Source organism: Anser cygnoides, chromosome Z, assembly GCF_040182565.1.
Source record: "Anser cygnoides isolate HZ-2024a breed goose chromosome Z, Taihu_goose_T2T_genome, whole genome shotgun sequence".
Taxonomy (NCBI): Eukaryota; Metazoa; Chordata; class Aves; order Anseriformes; family Anatidae; genus Anser; species Anser cygnoides.
In genome coordinates, this window is record NC_089912.1 from 42,310,357 (window position 1) to 42,331,474 (window position 21,118).

Sequence of the window (21,118 nt, forward strand, 5' to 3'; positions counted from 1 at the left end):
TGGGAAGTGTCCCTGCCCATGGTAGGGGGTTGGAATTGGATGGTCTTTAATGTCCCCTCCAACCCAAACGTTCTACGATTGTGATTTATAGCCCTCAGAGTGGTAGACTTCTTCAGCAGACTGTAATGGAGAAAACAGAAATACATTGTGGGGAAGAAAAAGAAAGAAACATACAGAATAAGACAAAATCTATCTCTATATATTTTTTTTTACTGCTGCACTTCATCAGCTTTTTGAATATGAAGTATTAAAACTGCAAGTGATAGCACTTCAGAATAATACCTCTACTGTCTTCCTAAGCCGTCAATAGAGCTACATTGGGTTGGCCTCTGGCCATTTCCTGTACACTAATGTTTTAAAACTCGAGGAAAACAAGAAACTGTACCAACAGATACATTCGTATTTACTTCCTCAGTAGGCATAATGGTTGATGTTTATTTCTAAATGCATTGCAAATTTTGTGGCATCTTCAGCCTACAAAATATAATAAAAGTGAGAGACACTAGAAGGGTTAGAACAGCCTTTAGTGTTGATGCTCTTGACAGTGCAGTGTTGCAAGAGGCATGAAAGTCCTTTGTGAAGAATGTAAACATACATACTTAAATAACAGTATGTATGATTACCACTAACCATTTTATTTTGTATTTTCTTTGTGTTACAGACACTGCCTCAGATGTGTCAGTAAACCATTAATATAACTTTCTCACTGTTGCCAGGAGTATTTATCTGAGAGTAGTCATTCCGTGTTTATTACTTCTCCTGTAGAGTCTCATGGCCAGAGTTTATAGATCAACTTTCCAGGACTGTAGTTTTCAGCAGACTAAACAGATATAACTGGTGATGGTAATAGGTACTGTTCAGGTGAATGGTTCACTGTTAGATGGCAATTTGCTTTTCAAAACATGTGACAAGCAAACAAAAATTGACTAGAAGAATCTCTGAAAGTTGTAGAAAAAGAAAAACTGAATGAAAATGAGGGTGGAAGCATGCTATTAATATGCAAATCAATGGCATATATTTTTAAATTATTTTGAAATCATTTTTATCCAAGGTCTTCAAAGAATTAATAAACCAATTATTTTTACCACTTTTGAGATGAACAGTTTTCTTTGATAATTTCTGTCTTCCATTTGAGTTCAATCTTTTGGTACGTTTTTAAAAAAGTGAGGTATGTTTTTGGTTTATTTTTTAATGTATGTGCATATTAAAAAGGTATTCCAGGATATTCAGACAGCATTCGAGTGAATAGAGTCATAGTGTGGTCTGGGTTGGAAGGGACCCCTAAAGATCATCTAGTGCAGCCAGGAGCAGAGCTTATAATAGATCTGGTTACCCAAAGGCCCATCCACCCTGTCTTTGAACAGAGCTGAATGTAGTACTGCAGCTGGGAAATCACAGGGTTGGAGTAGAGGGAGAGAATCACCTCCCTTGACGTGCTGGTAGCACTTCTGTTTATGCAGCTCAGGATACGATTGCCTTCCTGGGCTGCAAATGCACAGTCAGCTCATGCACATTTTTTCATCCACCAGTATCCCCAAGTCCTTCTCTGCAGTGCTGCTCTGAATCAAATCAGCACCAAATCTGTATCAATACTGGGGATTGCTCTGACACAGGTGGAGGACCTTGCACGTGTCCATGGTTTACTTCATGAGGACCACCTGAGCACATTTTTCCAGCCTGTCAAGATCCCTCTGGGTGGTATCCTTTCCCTCTGGTGTATCAATTACACCACGCAGCTTGGTGTCATCCACATACTTGCTGAGGATGCACTCCAACCCATCATCATCTATATTATTAATGAAGATGTTAATATCAGCACCTTGAGTAACACCACTTGTTACTGGTTTCCATATGGACTTCGAGGCATTTACTGCACTTTGGATGCAGCTGTCAGCAAATTCCTTATCCGCACTGTAGATCATCTGCCAAATCCGCACCTTTCTAGTTCAGAGATAAGAATATTATGGGACACTGTGTCAAAGGCTTTGCAGAATCTAGGTAGGTGACATTAGTTACTTGTCCCTTTTCCACTGATGCAATTCTTCCGCTGTAGGAGCACACCAGGTTAGTTAGGTATGATTTGCTCTTGGTGCAACTGGTTTGGCTCTTTTTAGTCAACCAGTTGGGCCTCAACACAGTTCCACATGGTTTCTAGCAGGATCTGCTCCATGATCTTGCTGGGAATTGAAGTGTGGCTAACTGGTCGGTAGTTTGCAGGGTCTTTTTACCCTTCTTAAAAATAGGGGTGATATTTCTTCTTTTTTTTTTTTTTTTTCCCAGTCACTGGGAACTTTACCCGACTGCCACAACTTCTCAGATATGATAGGCAGTGGCTTGGCAATTAGGTCCTCCAGTTCTTCTGTACCTTGGAAAGCACCTCGTCAAGTTCCATGGACTTGGGCACATTCAGATCCCTCAGATGGTCTCCAACCCGGTCTTCTCCTATGAGGGGAGGAACTTCACCCAAGTGCTGTCTTGAGATCCGGGGACCTGGGAGATTTGAGAAGATTGATCACTAGTGAAAACAGAGGCAAAAAATTGTTGAGTACTTCAGCTTTTTCCATGTCTGTCATCGCTAGATCTTCTGACTTGTCAGAGAGGGTTCTTTTTCTTTGTTCCTCCTTTTTTGACCAATGTACCTGTAGAAGCCCTTCTGGTTATTTTTCACATTGCTCACCAGGTTCAGTTCCATCTGTGCCTTGGCTTTCCTAATCACATCTCTGCATGCTCGGGCAGCTTTCCTATATTGTTCCCAAGGTGTGTGTTCCTGTTTCCAGTGCCTATGCATTTCCTTCTTGCTCTTCAGTTCAGCCAGGAGGTGTTTATGCAGCCATGCTGGTCTCATGCCTTCCTTGCCTAATTTCTTGCACCTGGGGATCAAGAACTCTTGTGCTTGAAGAAAAATATCCTTGAAGAGCTGCCAACACTTTTCTGCTTCAGTGACCCTAACGGCAGTTTCCCACGGGATTGCATTCACCATTTCCTTAAACAGGTGAAGTTTTTTTTCCTAAAGTTAAAGGTCTTAACTTTGGTCTTTGCCCAGCCCATGTTCTTTGAGATCATGAAGTCTGTCAGGGCATAAGCGCTGCAACCCAGGCTGCCACCTATCCTGACCTCTCCCTGACTCCCCCTCCCAATTATATTATCTGTGTTAGTGAGCAGCAGGTCCAGTAAAGCTATTCCTCTGGTTCCTCTGTAACCTGGATTAAGAAACTGTCCTCTGGGAGACCTCTGCTGTCCTGCTTTTCCAGCGGGTGTCAGGTTGGTTGATGTTCCCCAGCAGGACCAGGACCTGTAAGCATAATGCTTCCTGTAGTTCAGGAAAGAGCAATTCATCAGTGTTCTCCTCTTGATCAGGCGGTAGTAAACACCTATCATGAGGTTTCCTTTGTTGGCTTGGCCTCTAATTCTCAACTGTATTTCTATCAACCTGCTTGGAATAATCTGTAAAGTTTGCTGTTGAAAACTGAGGAGATGTCACTGTAGAAAACATTAGATAAAAGTGATGCAATGGACTTATTTCCTCTCTTTTTCTTTTCATGACTGGAAAGTCTCAGGAGGTGAAGTGCTAGAACGAGCATGTATGTGTCCGTGCACCACTTCAGGGCAAGTTTAGAATTTGCTCTTGTTGTGACACATGAGCAAACATTCCACACAGATATTGTTTGTTTTCCAATTCTGCAACTCAAGAGTAGGGAGAAGTGCTTTACTGGAAAACTATATTTGTCAAAAGATGTTATCAACCAAGTTGGCAAGGATTCATCCACCATAAATTAGAAGCACCCCTGATGTGGCAATGGTGGTGGAAGAGAAGGAAAGCGTCCTTCTCCTTGCTAAGGACCTTAATCTGAAGAAGCTCTTCAGCATCAGTGTTTATTTAACAACAGGATGCAGAATATATAAAAAGACTATTTCTGAGCTTTTTCGTGTGTTTATCTGTATATACGTATGTATAAACATGTGTTGTATATGCACATGTGCATACATATATATTTGTATACACACACAAATGCATATCCTTGTTTTTGTCTCCATGGATTCCTGAGGGACAAGTAATAAATTCACCCTTCCTGGTTATACAAACCTCAGTCCTTGAACTGAACTTTATTCCCCTCCCTGGGGATTAACAGTAGGTATTTACCTTTTCCAGGAGGGATGAATGCAAGTCCAAACCCCGAGTCACTCAGCTCTCTTTCCAAGTAATACAAACTGTCTAAATGTAACTAGACAGATGTTTGAATGATAAACAGGATTTTGTTTTAATTTTCATAGTTGTTCTTAAATAAGAACAGTGAAAGTGCAGATGTGTAGAAGTGAATGGTATATCTCAAAAAAAAAAACCTGCTATTTTTCAGGGAGAATTTATAGGGCATCTGGATGTAGAAAAAAATCTGTACAGGGGCAAACCTTCGCAATCTGGACTTCTCACAAAAGCAACTCTCAGATAAGATTTGAGACCCAGATTAATTGCAGTTCGTCTCTGGTCACTGCATCTTATTACTCTGCTGATTATATGGATAAGGATGTAGTAATATGCTGATAATATGACAAGGATAATTAAGCCACTGAGTTAGTTTTGTTCCAGACTTCTACACCAGTAAGATACTCTGCAAGTTAAAGTCATTGTTAGAGGCAACGTGACAGCCACTGAGAATTACATCTGCCTGCTTTTCTGGTTACATTGCCCCTGTGCTACTTCAAGAGCAAAGGCACAGAAGGTAGGAGATTGTTGGAGCCTGAAATACCCCATGGGCTCACCATTCGTTGAGGCAATGTAATCCTGGGTAATTGCTGTCATAATTCTTTTCCTACGTCTGAGTATGTCTAAAACATTTCTGTAACCAGTCTGCTTTCAAAAAAATCTGTTTGAACTTTTGAGGATTCATGTAGATTTACCCAATGGATTCTGGAAATCCATACAAAAATAGAGTGAAGAGATCAAGAGAGCTTACGTGAGCTCTCAGTAACAACAAATAAGAAATCGGGAGTGCAAAAGGGCTGTTTGTAATCCATAAACAATTTTCTAAAGCAGAACGATATCCAATCCAGTATGGTTGCTTTTCAGGACTTGTAGTTTCTGAGAGGTACACACCCACAGTAGTCTTTTTGGAGAGTGTAGCAACAGAACAACACACGTAACCTGTTTTTAGTTTTAACCCTTAGAACATACTTTTGCAATTTTCTTTTTCTGTGGATTTCTGTGATGCTTCCCCATCCCATATCTTGTTTTACTGAGGAAGAGCAGCAAGCTTTGTGTGCTGTGGGTGAGAAACACGTCACTGTTACTCATTTAACACTGGCCACAGCTGTTCTCATCCTTCCCTTTGGGAAAATCTCAATTCCCAGTGCAGCATTCTGAGGCAAAGTACCTGGTGGTGTGCTGAGAGTGGACTCTACTGAAACAGAGTGACGGTGGACAGGGGGAAGAGGGAAGAAAAGCCTGCTGTGAAGAGGCACCAATGTATGTTTTGTTTCTGTTTTTGAAAGAAGCAGTGTCATATCTTCTAGTTCTGGAAAGTTTTAAGGAAAGCAGGCACTGTCTTGCCCCCCGCTTTACTTGCTGCTGTGTGGCGTTTCTGAATTAGCGAGAGAAATCAGTCTGCTTACTCGTAACTCGTACAGCATATATCTAGAGAGTATCTCATTTTAAATTGTGTTTCAATATGGTGAAGAAAAAATGGGTGGGCTGGGACTGGCTGAACCATAGGCACCCCGAAAGTGGAAATGTAGAGTATGTGCAGCTTAAGATCACTGACGCTGTGTCTGACCTTTTTCTCCTTGTGAGTGCAAAGCCCCTTTTCACTGGTTTTAGTTCTGAAACAAATATTTACTCTTCTCAGCTACTTTGCTGTTTTATTCTTTTTTCCATCAGGAATCTCATTATGTGCCTGGATATGCTAAGTTCGGTTACTGTTGGAAAACACATACATTGGTTCAGGGTGCTGGGGCTAGCTTGTTTATGATGGTATAAAAAGCCATATACAGCCACTGCTGAAGGAGCTAGTGTAGTATGCCTCCCAGGAGTGTGTTTATTGCAACTGCTGTGTAAGGCATTAATCTGATGAAATGCTTATGTGTAGTTCAGAGCATGTGCTCAAAACATACGCTTTGAGATAGTTTATCTCAGTGCTTCCACGCATGCGTTTCTGTACGTTTCTATTTTTTTTAACTAACAATACCTTTAACGTTTGTGCTTCTTTAGTAGAATATGACTTATGTAGACATGTTCTTTGGTAAATAAAAAATATCTCTCTCAGCTGTCGTTAAAACATTTGCTGTCCAGCTGTAGCAAGATTTTTCCGTTATTTGCTGATGGCAGCATGGCTTTCCATTTGGTTTCTGAGGGCCTGCTGTCCACCATCGGGACCCCCAAGCCGGAGACTGACCTTTCCTGTCTGATAGTCGCAAGGTCTTCTGTGGAAGGCATGCGTGCAAGTACAACAAGCTGGTTCTGTCTAACAGAGTTACTCCCACAGTCAGAGATCAGACTCTGATATGGCAAAATACCGAGTATCCTGAGCTGAATAATCACTGCTAGGGATTATAGGTATTGTTCTGTGGGCTCAACGAGATTTAAAATGTAATTTTTTTTTTCCTAGCTCTGAGTTTAGGCTTGTGTTTGCTGACTGTTACTCTGCATTTTGAAAAATAAAATAGTATCTGCCTAATTCACAGATATGAAGCAAAGATTAGCTGGTGTTTGCATGCCAGGAGGAAGAATGGAAAGCCTGAAGCTATTGATACAGTCAGATAGAAAACTGGCAGTTGAAACACTGCCCTGTAAATTATTAAACAGCATTTCTGCTCAAGTTAAACAGGTGAATAGATTTCCATGATTTCTTACTGTACTCTTACCCTCAAATTCAGGAAGGTAGGTGTGGCATTGTCAAAAGGAAGTTTTATTTGATTTGGATTTATGCAGTCCAAACAAGTAAGATACGTGTTTATTTCTTAATGTTTCAAGGAGACTTTTTGGCTTTTCTGCACATCAGCTAATCACAGTTATTGCTGTTCTAAGGTACAAAACATTTAACTCTTGTCTTCTTCACTGTCAAAATGAAAGAAACGTTTCTGGTATTTGGGGGTTTCATTAAAGAACAAACAAACAAAAATCTGTCTGAACATAAAATGGCCATGTCAAACTAACAGTTTCTCCAGTAAACCAGTGAAAACAAATCCAGAGCCTATTTTATCTTGTCCTATAAGAAAGGAGACGACAGATAGGTAGGAGGTAATCCTAGGTATGTGCTGTTTTTCATGTCATTGCTATTTCTTTTCTTTTTAACAAAGGAGTAAAACCTTTGCTTTTGAGCTTTCACAAATGTTCATGTTTGTTCATAACACCATGAACAATAAGCTCATGGTCTGACTGTATGTATAGAATGGTGTAGGAATATTTCTTTTGTTGGGTTGAAAATATCTGCCTCTTCATCAGGACATGAATGGCCACTTCTTTGATTTGGGACTTCTTAAAGGGTAGACAAAAGACAAATCCACGCCTCTGCTGTGTAGTCTCATTTGGATTGATTGAACACTTTCCTTCTCCTCATCAGTTAGTACTTGTTACTGTAGTCTTCAAGAAAATAGGCACTGACTGGCAGCATTGACTGGCATGACACGGGCAGACAGAATGAATGTAGGCACTTCTTTTTTCCTTTGAAGTGATGTGGGTATGGGTATGCATCAGTACTTGAGCAGCAGCTTTGGGAAACTGTGGGCTTGATGTATCCTGACCTCAGACCCCTGCAGAATATAGGGGTGTCCTGGGAAAACTGCAGATCTAGAAAATTGCAATGAAACATAAGAAATACGCTCTTGAGACTGGATCATTGCTGAAGGATCAGTGGATCTCATCTTTAAGACTCCTGGACCAGGCTTTCTGAATGTTAAATATGAGCATGAGTTATGTTGATATTTGGCTCAGAGGAATTATTTTCATTTAGGCTCATGTTAGTTCAGTGAATATTCTGGTGTTTTGGGGCATTCGTATTTGTGTTGGGAGAGGGTGAGTGAGGGGAAAAAGGGACGAGTCATGTTCATATGTTGACTGCTTCAGAGTGAGAGAGCAAGTGCAAAGTGAGGGAATGGAGCAACATTATGCAGTGCTTTCTTATCAAAGCAGGAGTGGATAATTAGAAATGTGATACAAGGCAAAGGCTTCATGTTGCATTTGCAGAGTTCGCTTATGCTTTCTGTCTCATGCTTGTGTTCCTGAGTGCAGGTGAGCAGGAGTTAACAGCAAGCTATACTACAAGGTATTCTCTTTCATGGAATAAGATTAAACCAGAATGAAGCAGCAAGCAATTTTAGCAGTGGTCTCTGTAAATGCCTCCTACTTTTGTTTGTGATATCTGTGCAGTGATAGCTGTTTTTTCTGTATGTATACTGGGAAATCTGGGTTAAAATAAGTGCTTGTTGTTTGTAATAATAAATCTCTAGAGCAGCTAATAAAGTTTTTGTGTTTGGCTGTAACTCAGCACTCACAAATTAAAAATCCTGTTTTAAGTGCTTTGGTTGTTGTTGTTTATAACCTTAATGGTAACACAGGCCCTTCGCAATTAAAACATCGTTTTCTGTTTTGTGCTTTCCAGGCAGTGCTGATGAACAACATCACAACAAATGAACGATTAATCCAGAGTCTAAAAGGTATGATATAATACCTCCCTGTATCACTCTCATATTGGTCTTTAAGGCTTGTGTTATTACAGTGTCTTCTAGGAATGCTGCCTTCCTTCAAGTTGTGGGGAGGGTGCAGGAGCTGCTGTGACTTCGCTCCTGCATCCACACACTTCCTGTTCAGTGATCTGTCAGTCTGCATACGCCTCAACACCAGAGGGATTTCACAGAAGCATAGGATGGTTTGGATTGGAAGGGACCTTAAAGATCATCTAATTCCAACCAATTCCAATAGTGGGCAGGGACACCTCCCACCAGACCAGCTTCCTCAAAGCCCCGTCCAACCTGGCCTTGAACACCTCCAGGGATGGGGCATCCACGACTTTGTTGGGAAACCTGTTCCAGTGCTTCACCACCCTCTCAGTAAAGAATTTATTTTGAATATCTAATCTAAATCAACCCTCTTTAAGTATAAAGCCATTAATCCTTGTCCTATCAGTCCACACCCTGACGAAGAGTCCCTCCCCAGCTTTTCTGTAGGCCTCCTTTAGGTACTGGAAGGCCACTACAAGGTCTCCCCGGAGCCTTCTCTTCTCCAGGCTGAACAACCCCAACTCCCTCAGCCTGTTTTCATAGGAGAGGTGCTCCAGCCCTCTGATCATCCTCATGGCCCTCCTCTGGACCTTCTCGAGCATGTCCACGTCGTTCTTCTGCGGGGGACCCCAGAGCTGAATGCTGTACTCCAGGAGGGGTCTCATGAGAGCAGAGCGGAGGGGGACAATCCCCTTCCCTCACCCTGCTGGCCATGCTGCTTTTGATGCAGCCCAGGATGCGGTTGGCTTTCTGGGCTGCAAGCACACATTGCTGGCTCACGTTGAGCTTCTCACCAACCAACACCCCCAGGTCCTTCTCCTCAGGGCCGCTCTCAATCTGTATTTATCCATGTAGTGCTTAATGTGGGACTCCTGACCCCTAACTGCTAATGATGTAAAAATGATATGAAGTACAACTAGCTTCTGTACGTATTGTTTATATATTTTTCATTCCACTTTTTGTAGCATATGTTTGCATTCCTCTCTGAGGTGTTTGGGTCATAGGTTTTAGCACCAAGAGAATTTTCAAATTCATATAATAAACGAGAAAATGTAGTCTAATTCCTTTCAGTTCATGTTTGTGCCCCAAAATGTTATTAGCAATTTATGCCTCAGATGTCTCATCATAAGTTCTATAAACAGGCAAATAAATGTATTGCCAGTTCTTCTGATGTCCTCTCACAAAGCTTTCTATCAGAATGTATTTATAATGCTAGAGCGTGATGATGATTCTTCTAACATTAAAAAAAAAAAAAGATGAATCTTACATTCCTCAAAACCAGAGGAATCTAATAGTAAAATGTATGTTATTCAGGGAAGAGTTGGAAACTTGGTCTTCTGATAGCTAATTAATATGAAAGCTATTTCATACTATGTTCTGATTAGTCTTCCATAGACCTGCATGCTTTTTGGGCTGAAATCTAGCAGAACAAGGGTGTGCAAACAAGTTTCCTAATGTAAGAGTATTTCTAATGAAGAAAAGGAGGTCAAAATATTAACACAAGCTGTGTGACACATATGTGCAGCTGAAAGACTAATCATGCCCAGTCCAGTGCATCTTTGATGAATCAGTTTAGCGATTGTCAGTGCATCTGTATACAAAATGTAATGAATGTAAGAGGAGGATAGAGCTAGTGTACTTACTAGTGTACTTACTGACAGATCTGTTGTGTGATATTTATGTTGTAATATATCTGGGTATATATGTGTGTGTATTTTAATACATATTTTAAACCTGTTACGATCAGAACACTTTAAAGAGTTACAGACAGAATATGGAAAACTACAGCTGGATGTTTACCAGTTTCAGAAGAACCAGACTAACCTTCAGAGAAAGTTCTCGTATGACCTGTAAGTATGCTCTTTCTAAATAATGGCTTCTGGAGTTGTAAGTGATTCAGTTATAACCCTAAGTATTCTTGTGATAGCTGTATCGCTGTCAGTAGATGTGCAGTTTTAAGATGAAAGCAGCACCTGACACATCTAAAATTGCTTATGGTCGATCTTGGAGAAGAATATAGTCCTTGCAATGCCCAGCATCTCAGTATGCACAGACTTCTCACACACTTCACATTCCTTCCAGTGCAGGAAGAGAAGGATAGCAATACTCTCATTTAAGAGCTGGGGGAAATGGCAACACAAAGAGGCTAAATGCTGAAGTTTGAGGACTAAGACACGGGAATACCCTTTGAGAAGCTGTACCTCCCTGAGTTGTGGAGGTCACAGCAAATTTCTGATAGAGCTACAGTTCTGCAGTGCACTTTGTACATAGTCATGGTTTTTTAGTTGAGATTTCTCATTGAATAGTGAAGCATGGATAACTGAACACGACTACATACCAGTATCTCTGGTAATACTAACATGTATTTTTGCTATTTCTAAGAATTTTTCATGGTTTCTTTCTGTTCAATAATCTTGTCTCCTCACTACTATTCTCCCCTCTGGTGTGCTGATATAGAAAACCAACAAAATTTGGTGTTTGTATGTTCTCATAAGGATTTACATCAGGCATATATTGTTCTAGTGATATGTATTTTTCCAACAGTCACATTTTAGCCAGATTTTTTAGGAATTCTGACTAGAAGCTCAACGTGTTAATCAAAAAACCTGAATTTCGCAGGCCAAACTTGAAAACTTGAAATACCTTTTTTTTATTATTATTTTTTTGTTTGTTCTTCATTTCCCTGAATTAAGAGTTAAGGATTTGTATTACCACATTTGGGATGTTTACTGATTGTCAGTTGGTTATGTAGTATGTTTCTTTTTTTTTTTTTTAAGACGTTGTTACTCATTTAGTAGTGATGACCCAGATGGAATATATCGGTGGATTTCTAATAATTTGGGACTTTAACATAAAAGTAAAAGGAAGTTGGAGATTTAAGTTTGTACCAGCCTTTTATTAAGCTGTGTTGCACTTACATGTCAATCAAGGTATTTTTTCCCCTTGAAGTTTATTGTGCGCCACAGCTGTGACATAGCTGGGACTGCTGGACCTTTGTTGATGTTTTTTGCTAGCTGGAGAAGAGTATCTGTTTTCTAATGTCCTCCTTCGAAGGCTGTGGTCATCAAGAATAAACGTATCTGTAAGTGTACGTGCTGTATAGTCGTGCTCCACATAAGTGGTAAATCCTTGAACCACTGGATTGATAAGCACGTGCAGGAATGTGATACAGAGTAAATGTAGAAAGCCTGGTGTCTGAAAACGCACGCTTATTGCCCCTCTCTTGTGAAATATTTTCAAGTACATCTTGTTTAGCAGAAGGTCAGATCTGGAGGAGGCATCTCCAGGATCACAGCAGGCTCAAGGTGAAGGGATAAACAAGTTAGAGAGATGAAACCGTACTACTTAGATGGGTTTGCATAGGTCAGGGAAGGTGCAGAGACAGGAATGATAATTCGGCCCACCATTAGATGAACAGGAACTAAGCCGCTAACTTGTCTGCCTTCTCTCAGTCCTGAGGCGGGTGCACTGTCTCCTGCAATCTCCCTTTGGTAATCCACAAAAGCAGTTGTTTTCTCAGTCAAGAAGCTACACTTTCTTCACTAGCTTTGCTGAATAATATTTAGATGTTCATTTTCTATGACCATGAGAGAGTGGTCGGCTACACAACTGAAAGCAGCAGTCCCTTAGTGTTATGACAGAGGAGGCACTGGTAGCACTGTCTAACTGTTAAAATTACATATAAAATACTAAACGCTGTCTTCTTTAAGAAATATCCCTTTTGGAACTCGCCATAGCTACCGAAGAACTCCTTTCTGTAGCATTTTGTTGTCTTACAGCACTGCACATTGGTGGAATATTGAGAAAGGGTGTGTTTAGTTTGCTAGCAGCAGCTTGCATCTGCTTTTGATTTGACCTAGTACTTTGCTGTTTCCTCTTTGTAACTAAAACCCAAATATGTGTTTCTGTTATCATAACAGAAGATTTTCAAGGATCAAAACTGATTTTGACTTAACTGAAATGGACTGATTAGTCAAAGACAAGAAAATCTGTACAGCTTGTTAAGCTGGTATAGCAAAAACAATTTAATTTCTTAAAGTGGAACTTGGACCACCTGCACCTTGAGTTTGTCTTTAGGACATAGGTTAACATCTTTTTTTTTTCTATGGACTTCTCAAATGTAAGCACAGGTAATAGAACTAAGAAGATTTAAAAAGTAAATAAACAAAAGGAATGGAATAAATAATGTTACAAAACAACATTTTATAAGAGTTATTTTATGGATATGGATGGAAGTTCATGACTGCTCACTTGTTCATGTTTTCTCCAGGTCACAGTGCATCAACCAGATGAAAGAATTAAAAGAACAATGTGAAGAAAGAATAAATGAAATCGCAAAAAAAGGCAGTGATGTATCACAAGTCAGAGAAAATAAAGACTTCCCAGAAGATTCCAAAAAAAGTGGCCAGGTATGGTGGAGGTAGTTTCTTACAAATCTTTTTCTATGTAATTGTTAAGTGGTTCTCCTCCTTTCTGCCATCTTCAGCTAACATTAGCTCATCTCGTTAAGTTTTGTACTGCTCTGATTCATATCTGTTGAATGTTTCTGATTTATGTGAAATTGGGAGAATCTGGATACAGAACAAGGCAGAGGCTGCAGGAGACCTTGCCATTCTCCAAATTACTGTCTCTGAGATGCGCAGAGCTCGAGAGCCACTAATGAGAGTGGTGAGGAGCCCTTTCAAGAATACTTGTGCTGCTGAGCTTTGGTCCTTTTGACTTTGTTAAAGGACTTTACAAAGCTTTGTGTGTTGAAGTTGGATGAGGATACATGATGAGGATAAATGTACTGTGAATCACTTCAGAGTACCAGCAAGCCTCGAATATGATACTGTAGTCCATAGGTCTTCACTAGAGACTTTGAGGTTCATCAGTAGGTATAAAGTGCCATGATTTTCCACGTGAACACAGATTTCAGACTTTTGCAATGGGAATGAGGGGGAGATGAAATGTTTTAGCTGTTTGCTTTTGGTTATTCTGAATCAAAAAAGGCACGAAAAGCGTTGCTGTATGTACTTTGAGCAGTATCAGTGGAACAGTGCAGGGTTGCCAAAGGGGGTGGCTGTGTGCCCACCCAGTCTTTCCTCCTGAGGTGTGGAGGGTGGGAAAAATGCCGAGAAAATAGAAATCTGAGATGGTCATGTTGTCTTAGCATGTGAATTACTGCTGCTTCTTCAGTGAAGTGGGGTTAGATCAGGGACAGCTTGCTACGAACAACCCTGGAAACAGGTAGTGAAACTTCTGGGTGAAAAGGCAGCTAATTTGTTTGGATGTACAACAATTTATTTGGATGTACCCTTTCATCAAGACTGCAAGCACCTGTGGCAGATGTTACATGTGGCTGCAATTGGGCCTTTTTACCATATATGAGTGGCCAACTCATTGCAAAGGCAAGGGAGTTTAGGTAGTTTCTGCCTTTTAGTCCTTGCCTAGGAAAAGGCCACTTGGAGAAACAATTTGGTGATTTAGTAAGTGGAAAGGGTAAAGCATTGAGAGCTGAATTTGGGTTTTGCAAATAGCTAGAAATGATTGGGAGAATGGCTGAAACATCTTCCCATTGACCCCCGGCGTTCAGATAATGGTTCCAGTCTCTGTTCTATTCTCCTCAAACTCTTTATGTAAAAAGGGAGAATAGAGAACTGCTGAAGCTGTGACCTTTTATCCTGGGAACCTGTGTTATTTGAGAGAACTGCAAAAAGAACGAAGCATTAGAGATAGTAAATGCTAGCCATTTATCCCTTTAGAAGAAAGTGAAATTTCTTGTTTGTCTAACCGGTAATTTTTATGAACAGTGCCAGGTAAGTGAGTAAATAACAAACCCATCATTCGGACATGGCTAGGGAAACCTTGTACAGCAAATACATCTTATTTGATTGAAAGATGGAAAATACAAACCGTTTGGGAAGTTGATGTGGGGAAGAGCATACCAAAGAGGTGATCAACTCAATTTCCAGTGTTGCCTTGCAGCAGAGTTTCATTAACATTGCTTGTGCTGGATGTGGTTTGTTTAAAAGTTCCAGCCTGGTACCTGGGAAGCTCGGCTGAAGCCCCTCTGCAACACACTTACAGCCTCCTTCAGCAAGTCCCATAGCTGAAGGCAGTCATTGCTCAAAGCAGGCAGCAGTTTACCAGTCCTCCTTCCAATCTACAGATGGGTTGGTCCCAGCTGAGATAACCACTGATACAGCCGCAGCCAAAATAAATTCTGTTTCCTTGTGTTCCCTAGTGTCTGTGATAGTGCCTTTTATGTCAAGCTGTAACTTTCGCAGTAGTTTGTTTGCTCAAGGATTGCAACTTTTTCTTGTACAGAGGATGAGTTATGTATTGCCATGAATGTTTTTAACTGGAGCTTTTAGCTGGAATAATTCCGTTTTTTTACAGATCACATTGGCTGAGCTACTGTGGTTTCCTTTTTTTCATGCAGAGTTTGCAAGATGTACATGCTTATGTAATGGAAAGGTCAGGGTTAAAATAAATCAGAGAAAGATGATGGAATTTTCTCTATTGGTTTGTTAATAAATACAGAGCTACTCTTTACAGCTCTGTCTTTTGAGGACTGATGTATACTCCTTGGTTGAGGGATATATATATATAGTGTCTGTATTAATTTCTCTCTTACGTGTTTAAATTATTATTTTTTTTAGCAAGAAGGCCAACTGCTTCAACTTAAATTTTTTCAGCATACACACTTCTTTTATTCAACACTATCATTAAAAATTACAGAGTTAGATATTTAAGGTAATGTAAATTATGGGCTCTGTGTCTAATTAAGAGCTGAATTGCAGCTGTTAAGTTCAGGCTTCATATTTTTATGGAATTATTTGTGCCCCAGCCTAAAGTGGAAAATAGATTTTTGTTCAGTGTCTGGTGGAGACGCTTAGTTATGTATAAAAAAGAAGCTTGTTTAAATACAGCATTTTTAGGTTTTAATGACTAGGAGGAAGATAGGGTTCTATTGCAGTAAACTTACCAAATCTTCTGTGGTAATAATTGCTTCTCGAGCTTTCATAAGAGTTAGTGTTAGATTATTTGTTGTTGATGTTGGACTTTATGGTGTTGACCCAACAAGGTCTTTAGTTCTGCCTGGCCTCGACTGAGCTTAAACATTTTCAAAATAGCCAAGTAATCATGTCCTACAAATCCTCTGCAACTTCAGTATCTTGATTATTTAAACACTTCTTTCTGCAGATGTTTTCCAAATGACCATAGGAAGACTTGTCAACCTGGTATTTTATTGGCATGCTTAGAACAATAGGTAGCTGCAGTTCATCAACAGTTGTAACAGGAAGCTTTTTGTCTGCTGTATGACTTTCCACACCATGGGGTTTCTTACTCATTTGCGTAGTCAGGTATAAAAATGTTTGTCCCTAAATGTCTGTACACTTGCGCTCTCTGGATCTTTAAAAAGATAAATATGTAAGACAAACAGTTTCATTACGGACTTTTTTTTTTTTATGCTGGAATAGTGCAACATGGCCTCCGGACATATTTCACGCCCATGTTTGTGTGAACTGAATTGACATAGCTCTTGGCCAGTTAAATGCTAATATGAGTAAAAGCAGCACAGAAAATTTTGACTCTTGAGTTGGAATATCTTCAAGACAGTGTACAACTTAGCCATTAATCTTAAAGCAGATCATATGGGTCAGGCTCTGAGACCAGTCTAGTACCAGCAGTCGATAATCCTTAATTCAAAACTCTTCCTTAAGTGAGTTTCATCCAGTTAAATAGATACTGTTGTCTACTTGGTTGATTTGTACGTTTTGTTTTGTTTTTTTCTTCTCTGAAGCCTGCATTCAACATAATTTTAGTCCCGTTCTGTACAGCCTTGATTAACTGAACTCTGATTATGCACGAACTCGGTTTACCTGTCCCTGTACTAGCAGTAGCTAATGCTGTCTGTTCTTACTGCTCTGCTGGCCCTGATGTGGTAGCAGGGCAACAGCGGAGAAAGGTGCAGCACTACAGGTCTGTGGCCCTCACGGCGTAACAGGTAGTGTTTCTGGTGAAACATTAGCCAAAAACAGTAATCTCAGCTTTAATTAAATTAATGGTATCTTAAGTTCTTGTGATGTGTTATATGCTCTTTATATAGAAACATCACTGCATAATCAAGATCGTAATTCCATCAACAGTAGAAAAAATTGAGTGTTTACATTTTTTTTTTATCTCTACTGAAAATTGAATGGATTCTGACCTAATTTTAGCTTCCAAGTCCAGGAACAGATGTTAAGACCAATGTCTGTCTGTGTATATTCACTTTATAGGCTGATAGTCAGCTGCAAGCCTTGAAGCAATCTGAGTTCAAGCAGACTGACTCAGAACAGCCGAAAGATAACGATGTACCAAAAGAAGAACTTACGGTAAAGAAGACAGACCCTCTGCAGGCTCAAGGTGAGATAGAAATCACTGGTATCTTAGGAATTTGAGTGAGAAAGTTTGTAATTTAATGGAACACTTGAAAATATTTTTGTATACATGATTAAGATGGAAAAGTGACACTGGTAGGCTGAATTATAATCAATTTTCCTTTAGCTGTAGGAGGGTATAATTAGTATCTGTTCAAGTATTTTTATTACTATCATTTCTACTAGTTCAGTTATATTGAAATTGACGTGTTGCATGTAAAGGAAAATAAAAACAGTTACCATTCTATCATGGTCATATCACTCACGTACTGGTGAGAAAATACCTTGCTTTTGGATGCAAAGATTTTTAAGCATGTTTTAAATTTGCGAGTTTTAGTAAGTTTGATATATCTAGGCTGCTGCTCTTCTGTACAGAATGGCTGAAAGTTAGGCTTTAAACAAATGCATGCCTGTGCTTTCCATGTGTTGTCAATGAGCAAAATGCAAGTAATGGAAATGATATGCAGGAGATCAGATTAGATAACCTAGTGGTTGCTTATGGCATTAAACTCTCAAAAACTATTAATTCGAATGGATGTGCCTTGTGCATCAGTCTCACAGAGAACTGTGTGTGAGAAATCCAATTTCCTATTTAATTATTCTTTCATGCTATCTTAAATTACAATCCTGGGAGTAATTTTAGAGCAATTCAAGACAACATCTCCATATAACTTATTTGGGTAAATTTTGTCCTGGTGTTTTTTAGTTAAAAATACAAATACACAGGAAAAGTGATGTGGTAATGTCTGCTGAAAGCAGTAGCCTACCTCCACTTCCTCTGTGAAGGCTTTAAGAACAGCCTTCGTTTAGCTGAAAACCTGCCCATGTAACTGCTTTGTCCTGAGATGCTTTTGCACACCTGATCTGTTTTATTGCCAATAACGAAAATGCAACACACAGAAACCTGATGTTGCATAGCAAATTGCAATTTTTATTTAAACTGCTCTATTTCACCTGCCAAACTTTTTTTAACTCCACATGTGAGCATTCTAAGTAGGTAGCAATGTGAATATGTTGACAGTAGACAATGCCACTAGACTTTACAAGTCTCACCTTTTAGCTGTCCCCAGTCTGAAAAACATGGGTTGTCTTCTGTCTTTCTCTTTGGATCTGGTATGACTGAGAGAAAAACAAGAATTGAATGTAAAAAACAAAGCAGCATTTATTAAAGGTTTTTAACTTGTGCTGCCACTGAAAGATATTTTTTTACTCAATCATTTTTATTGTTTACAGAAAGAATAAGTGGCCTAGCTGCCATCAGAAAACAGGACCCTAAAGCAGAAGAGGAGAAACTTTCTGGTGAACTGAAACACCCACAGGGTTCAGTCAAGGCTGTCGCAGGTCATAAGGAGATGCCCCCTGAGTCAGAGAAAGAACTGAACCCGGCTGAAGATGAAAAACACGTAGCTGGGCAAGATGCATTACAGCCGGCCACAGAGCAGGTTGCCAATGAGGAGGTGGAGAGGGAGCAGCTCCTAAATTATGATGCTAAGCAGGGTGCATCATCCCCTGGAAAGGCTGGTTGGTAGCGTGTTGTGTGTTGCAAGTAAAGGAATATAAGTGTGTAATAGAGCGTGATTTCTGAAACAGTGATGGCAGCTGACTGGACGTAGTATAAGGTTTCATAAAGGTTAGCGTGAGAGGTAAAAGGTTAGTTAATCCCCAGCATGCTTCTAATGTCAGTGGGTGAAGATGCAGGCTTCTGTTCGTGCAACAGGAGCTACCAGGCTGGTTTCTTTCGCACCGCCGTCCCAGCCTTTCCCTCTGTCTCTCCATTGTCTGTACACAGCATTTGGGGACGTTAGTCCCGGAAACCTCTTGGTATTGAGGCTGTGTAAAAATACAATGCTTTTGAAAAGGATGAGACATATTGCCCATCCAAAGCATTGATGAGTAGAGATACTGCATATTAATGTTTCGCACATAGTCATCTTATAATGTTGATGTGTAAACGCTAGCGACCCCTGTTTGAAAATATGTTAGCATGAGTGAAAGTTCACCTGAGACTTCAGGTATCTGAAGTTTATTATCATGCGTCTGCAAAAGGTTGTCAGCAGAGGTGACATTTTTTGGCATCCACCACGTGTGACTGTGAACCAGTGTCTCCACAGTGCTGAGATACTGATGTCTTGTCAAAACCTGGCCAGGATCTAGACATCCCCCTGTCTTGAGGAACTCAGTCTTAGGTAGACTTCAATTCGTGCACGCAGCATGGTGCTCCTAGGATGATCAGCACTTTTTATGGTTATCAGCACTTTTTCACAGAACAAAGCAGTATTTTCTGATGCAGTTGAAGCTTACAGCATTCATGCAGGCTCAGTTCCTTGCTTCTCCTGAGCTCATCCCAGCCTGTCTTGTGTATCTGTCTTTCTACCTGGAGTATCTATCCTAAGGACCTCACTGTGACCTCTTCTGAATGTGGAAATCCTTCACCCTTCCTTGTACGATGCAGTATTGAATCCGTAGCTCAGAGAGTAAACAAGCAGCCTGATGGACCACGGGAAATGCTGTCTATGCTTTTCAACCCAGTGAATGCATTCATATAAAGCATTATGTTATGATGTTACCACAGCGGACTTGGCAGGGATAAATAATCTCATCTGCATTGCAGAAGTAGTGTTTTTCCAACTGCATCAAAAAGATGCTGGCCAGAGCAGGCAGTTCTCCAAAGAGATGTGACTATACATGTTAGCTCTTTGCATTTTAACTGAAGTAACAGAACAATCAGGTACAAAAATCATCCAGAAATTAGTGCAAGAAAAACTCTGTGGTGCGGCCTGTGAAAGGTCAGAGTTTCTGTGAGAGAAAGACCAGCACAGTATTCTTCAGGCTTGATTGCCAAGCAAAAATACCATACCTTATGGTGTAGGTTCCTTGCAGCCAAAGGATCATCAAGTAGAAATGGATTTCTTTTACGTTCCCCAAGCATCCTGTCTGTCATTTAAAGCTTCTTTTAAAACCTGGAGACCTTTAGGCCTATTACTGTAGGTGTTTTGGTCTGAACATGGACAGTATAAAGCTAAAAGCTTTCAAGCCTGTTTCTAAATCAGTTGCTGTTTAGATATTTTGGCTTTTCTTTCTCCTTGAGAACTAGAGACTCTTCTTCTTTTCTTAACTGGGGTATGGTTATACCTCTATGCCACTATGTCTTTTATGGCTGGCAAACCAAAAAATAAAGGTAGGACTTCAGCAGTCAGAAGTAATTTACTTCTGAGCAATCTGTAGTAAGAAATCTTCATCTTGAGCAAATTTTACTACATACAAGTTGTATCGAGCAGGATGATTCATGACAGAGTGAAGAAAATCTTTTACAGAAAACCACTTTTGTGTCAAGTTAGCACATAGTAAAGTACTCTTTTTATGCTGAATTCAGAGCTTTCTAATTGGTGGACAAGCCAAAACAAGAAGGGGGGAATCTGAGGTATGTTTTAGCAGTGGTGCTAATACATTTAAAAGCAACTCCATCAGGTTTTCAGTATCATCTTCAGGTTTCACTGTTTCTTTGGCTGTCATGTAATGTGTTCTGAAATTGCGTAATGCTTTTTCTTTGTCCATCTGAATGCATTACTGAATTTTATTCCAAATCCCAAAAGATTGTTACCTTGCTCGTTATACAAGATTTACAGCAAAGGTTTTCCATTCAAAAGGAAAAATAATATTAAAACATACTCTTTAAACAGCAATTAATTCAACAGCAAAATAAATTTTGTGCTAGATACTTACAGTAACTGTATCTTGTGCAGCATAGAACTCATTCAGTGTAACATTTTTCCAGACAACCAGGCACAGGAAGCATTGAAGGACAAGAACGTTGACTACAATGTAGATGAGAATGAAGCTGAATCAGAAAGGGACAAGCAAGCAGCACTTGCAGGCATTGCAAATGGTAAATAGGAAAAAAAAAGAATGTTTTAATTCAAGCTGAAAATGTTACCATGATGTTTTGCATGTTATCCTGTAGCAGATACAGCTATTTTTTTCTCTGTTCTCTGAGCTTTCCC

The 21,118-nt window shown here is 39.9% G+C and overlaps 1 protein-coding gene across 4 annotated transcripts in view; it reads left to right on the top strand.

Annotated features, from left to right (window-relative positions):
* The window catches only part of GOLM1 (golgi membrane protein 1), a 33,191-nt gene that overhangs the window by 9,065 nt on the left and 3,008 nt on the right, over window positions 1–21,118 (top strand). For all 4 annotated transcript variants that reach the window (XM_066988432.1, XM_066988434.1, XM_066988435.1 and 1 more), the window contains 6 exons: window positions 8,592–8,646; window positions 10,457–10,559; window positions 12,980–13,118; window positions 16,977–17,103; window positions 18,351–18,638; window positions 20,893–21,003. In XM_066988432.1, the coding sequence (XP_066844533.1) occupies window positions 8,592–8,646; window positions 10,457–10,559; window positions 12,980–13,118; window positions 16,977–17,103; window positions 18,351–18,638; window positions 20,893–21,003 (823 nt within the window). The remainder of the gene's footprint in view (window positions 1–8,591; window positions 8,647–10,456; window positions 10,560–12,979; window positions 13,119–16,976; window positions 17,104–18,350; window positions 18,639–20,892; window positions 21,004–21,118) is intronic.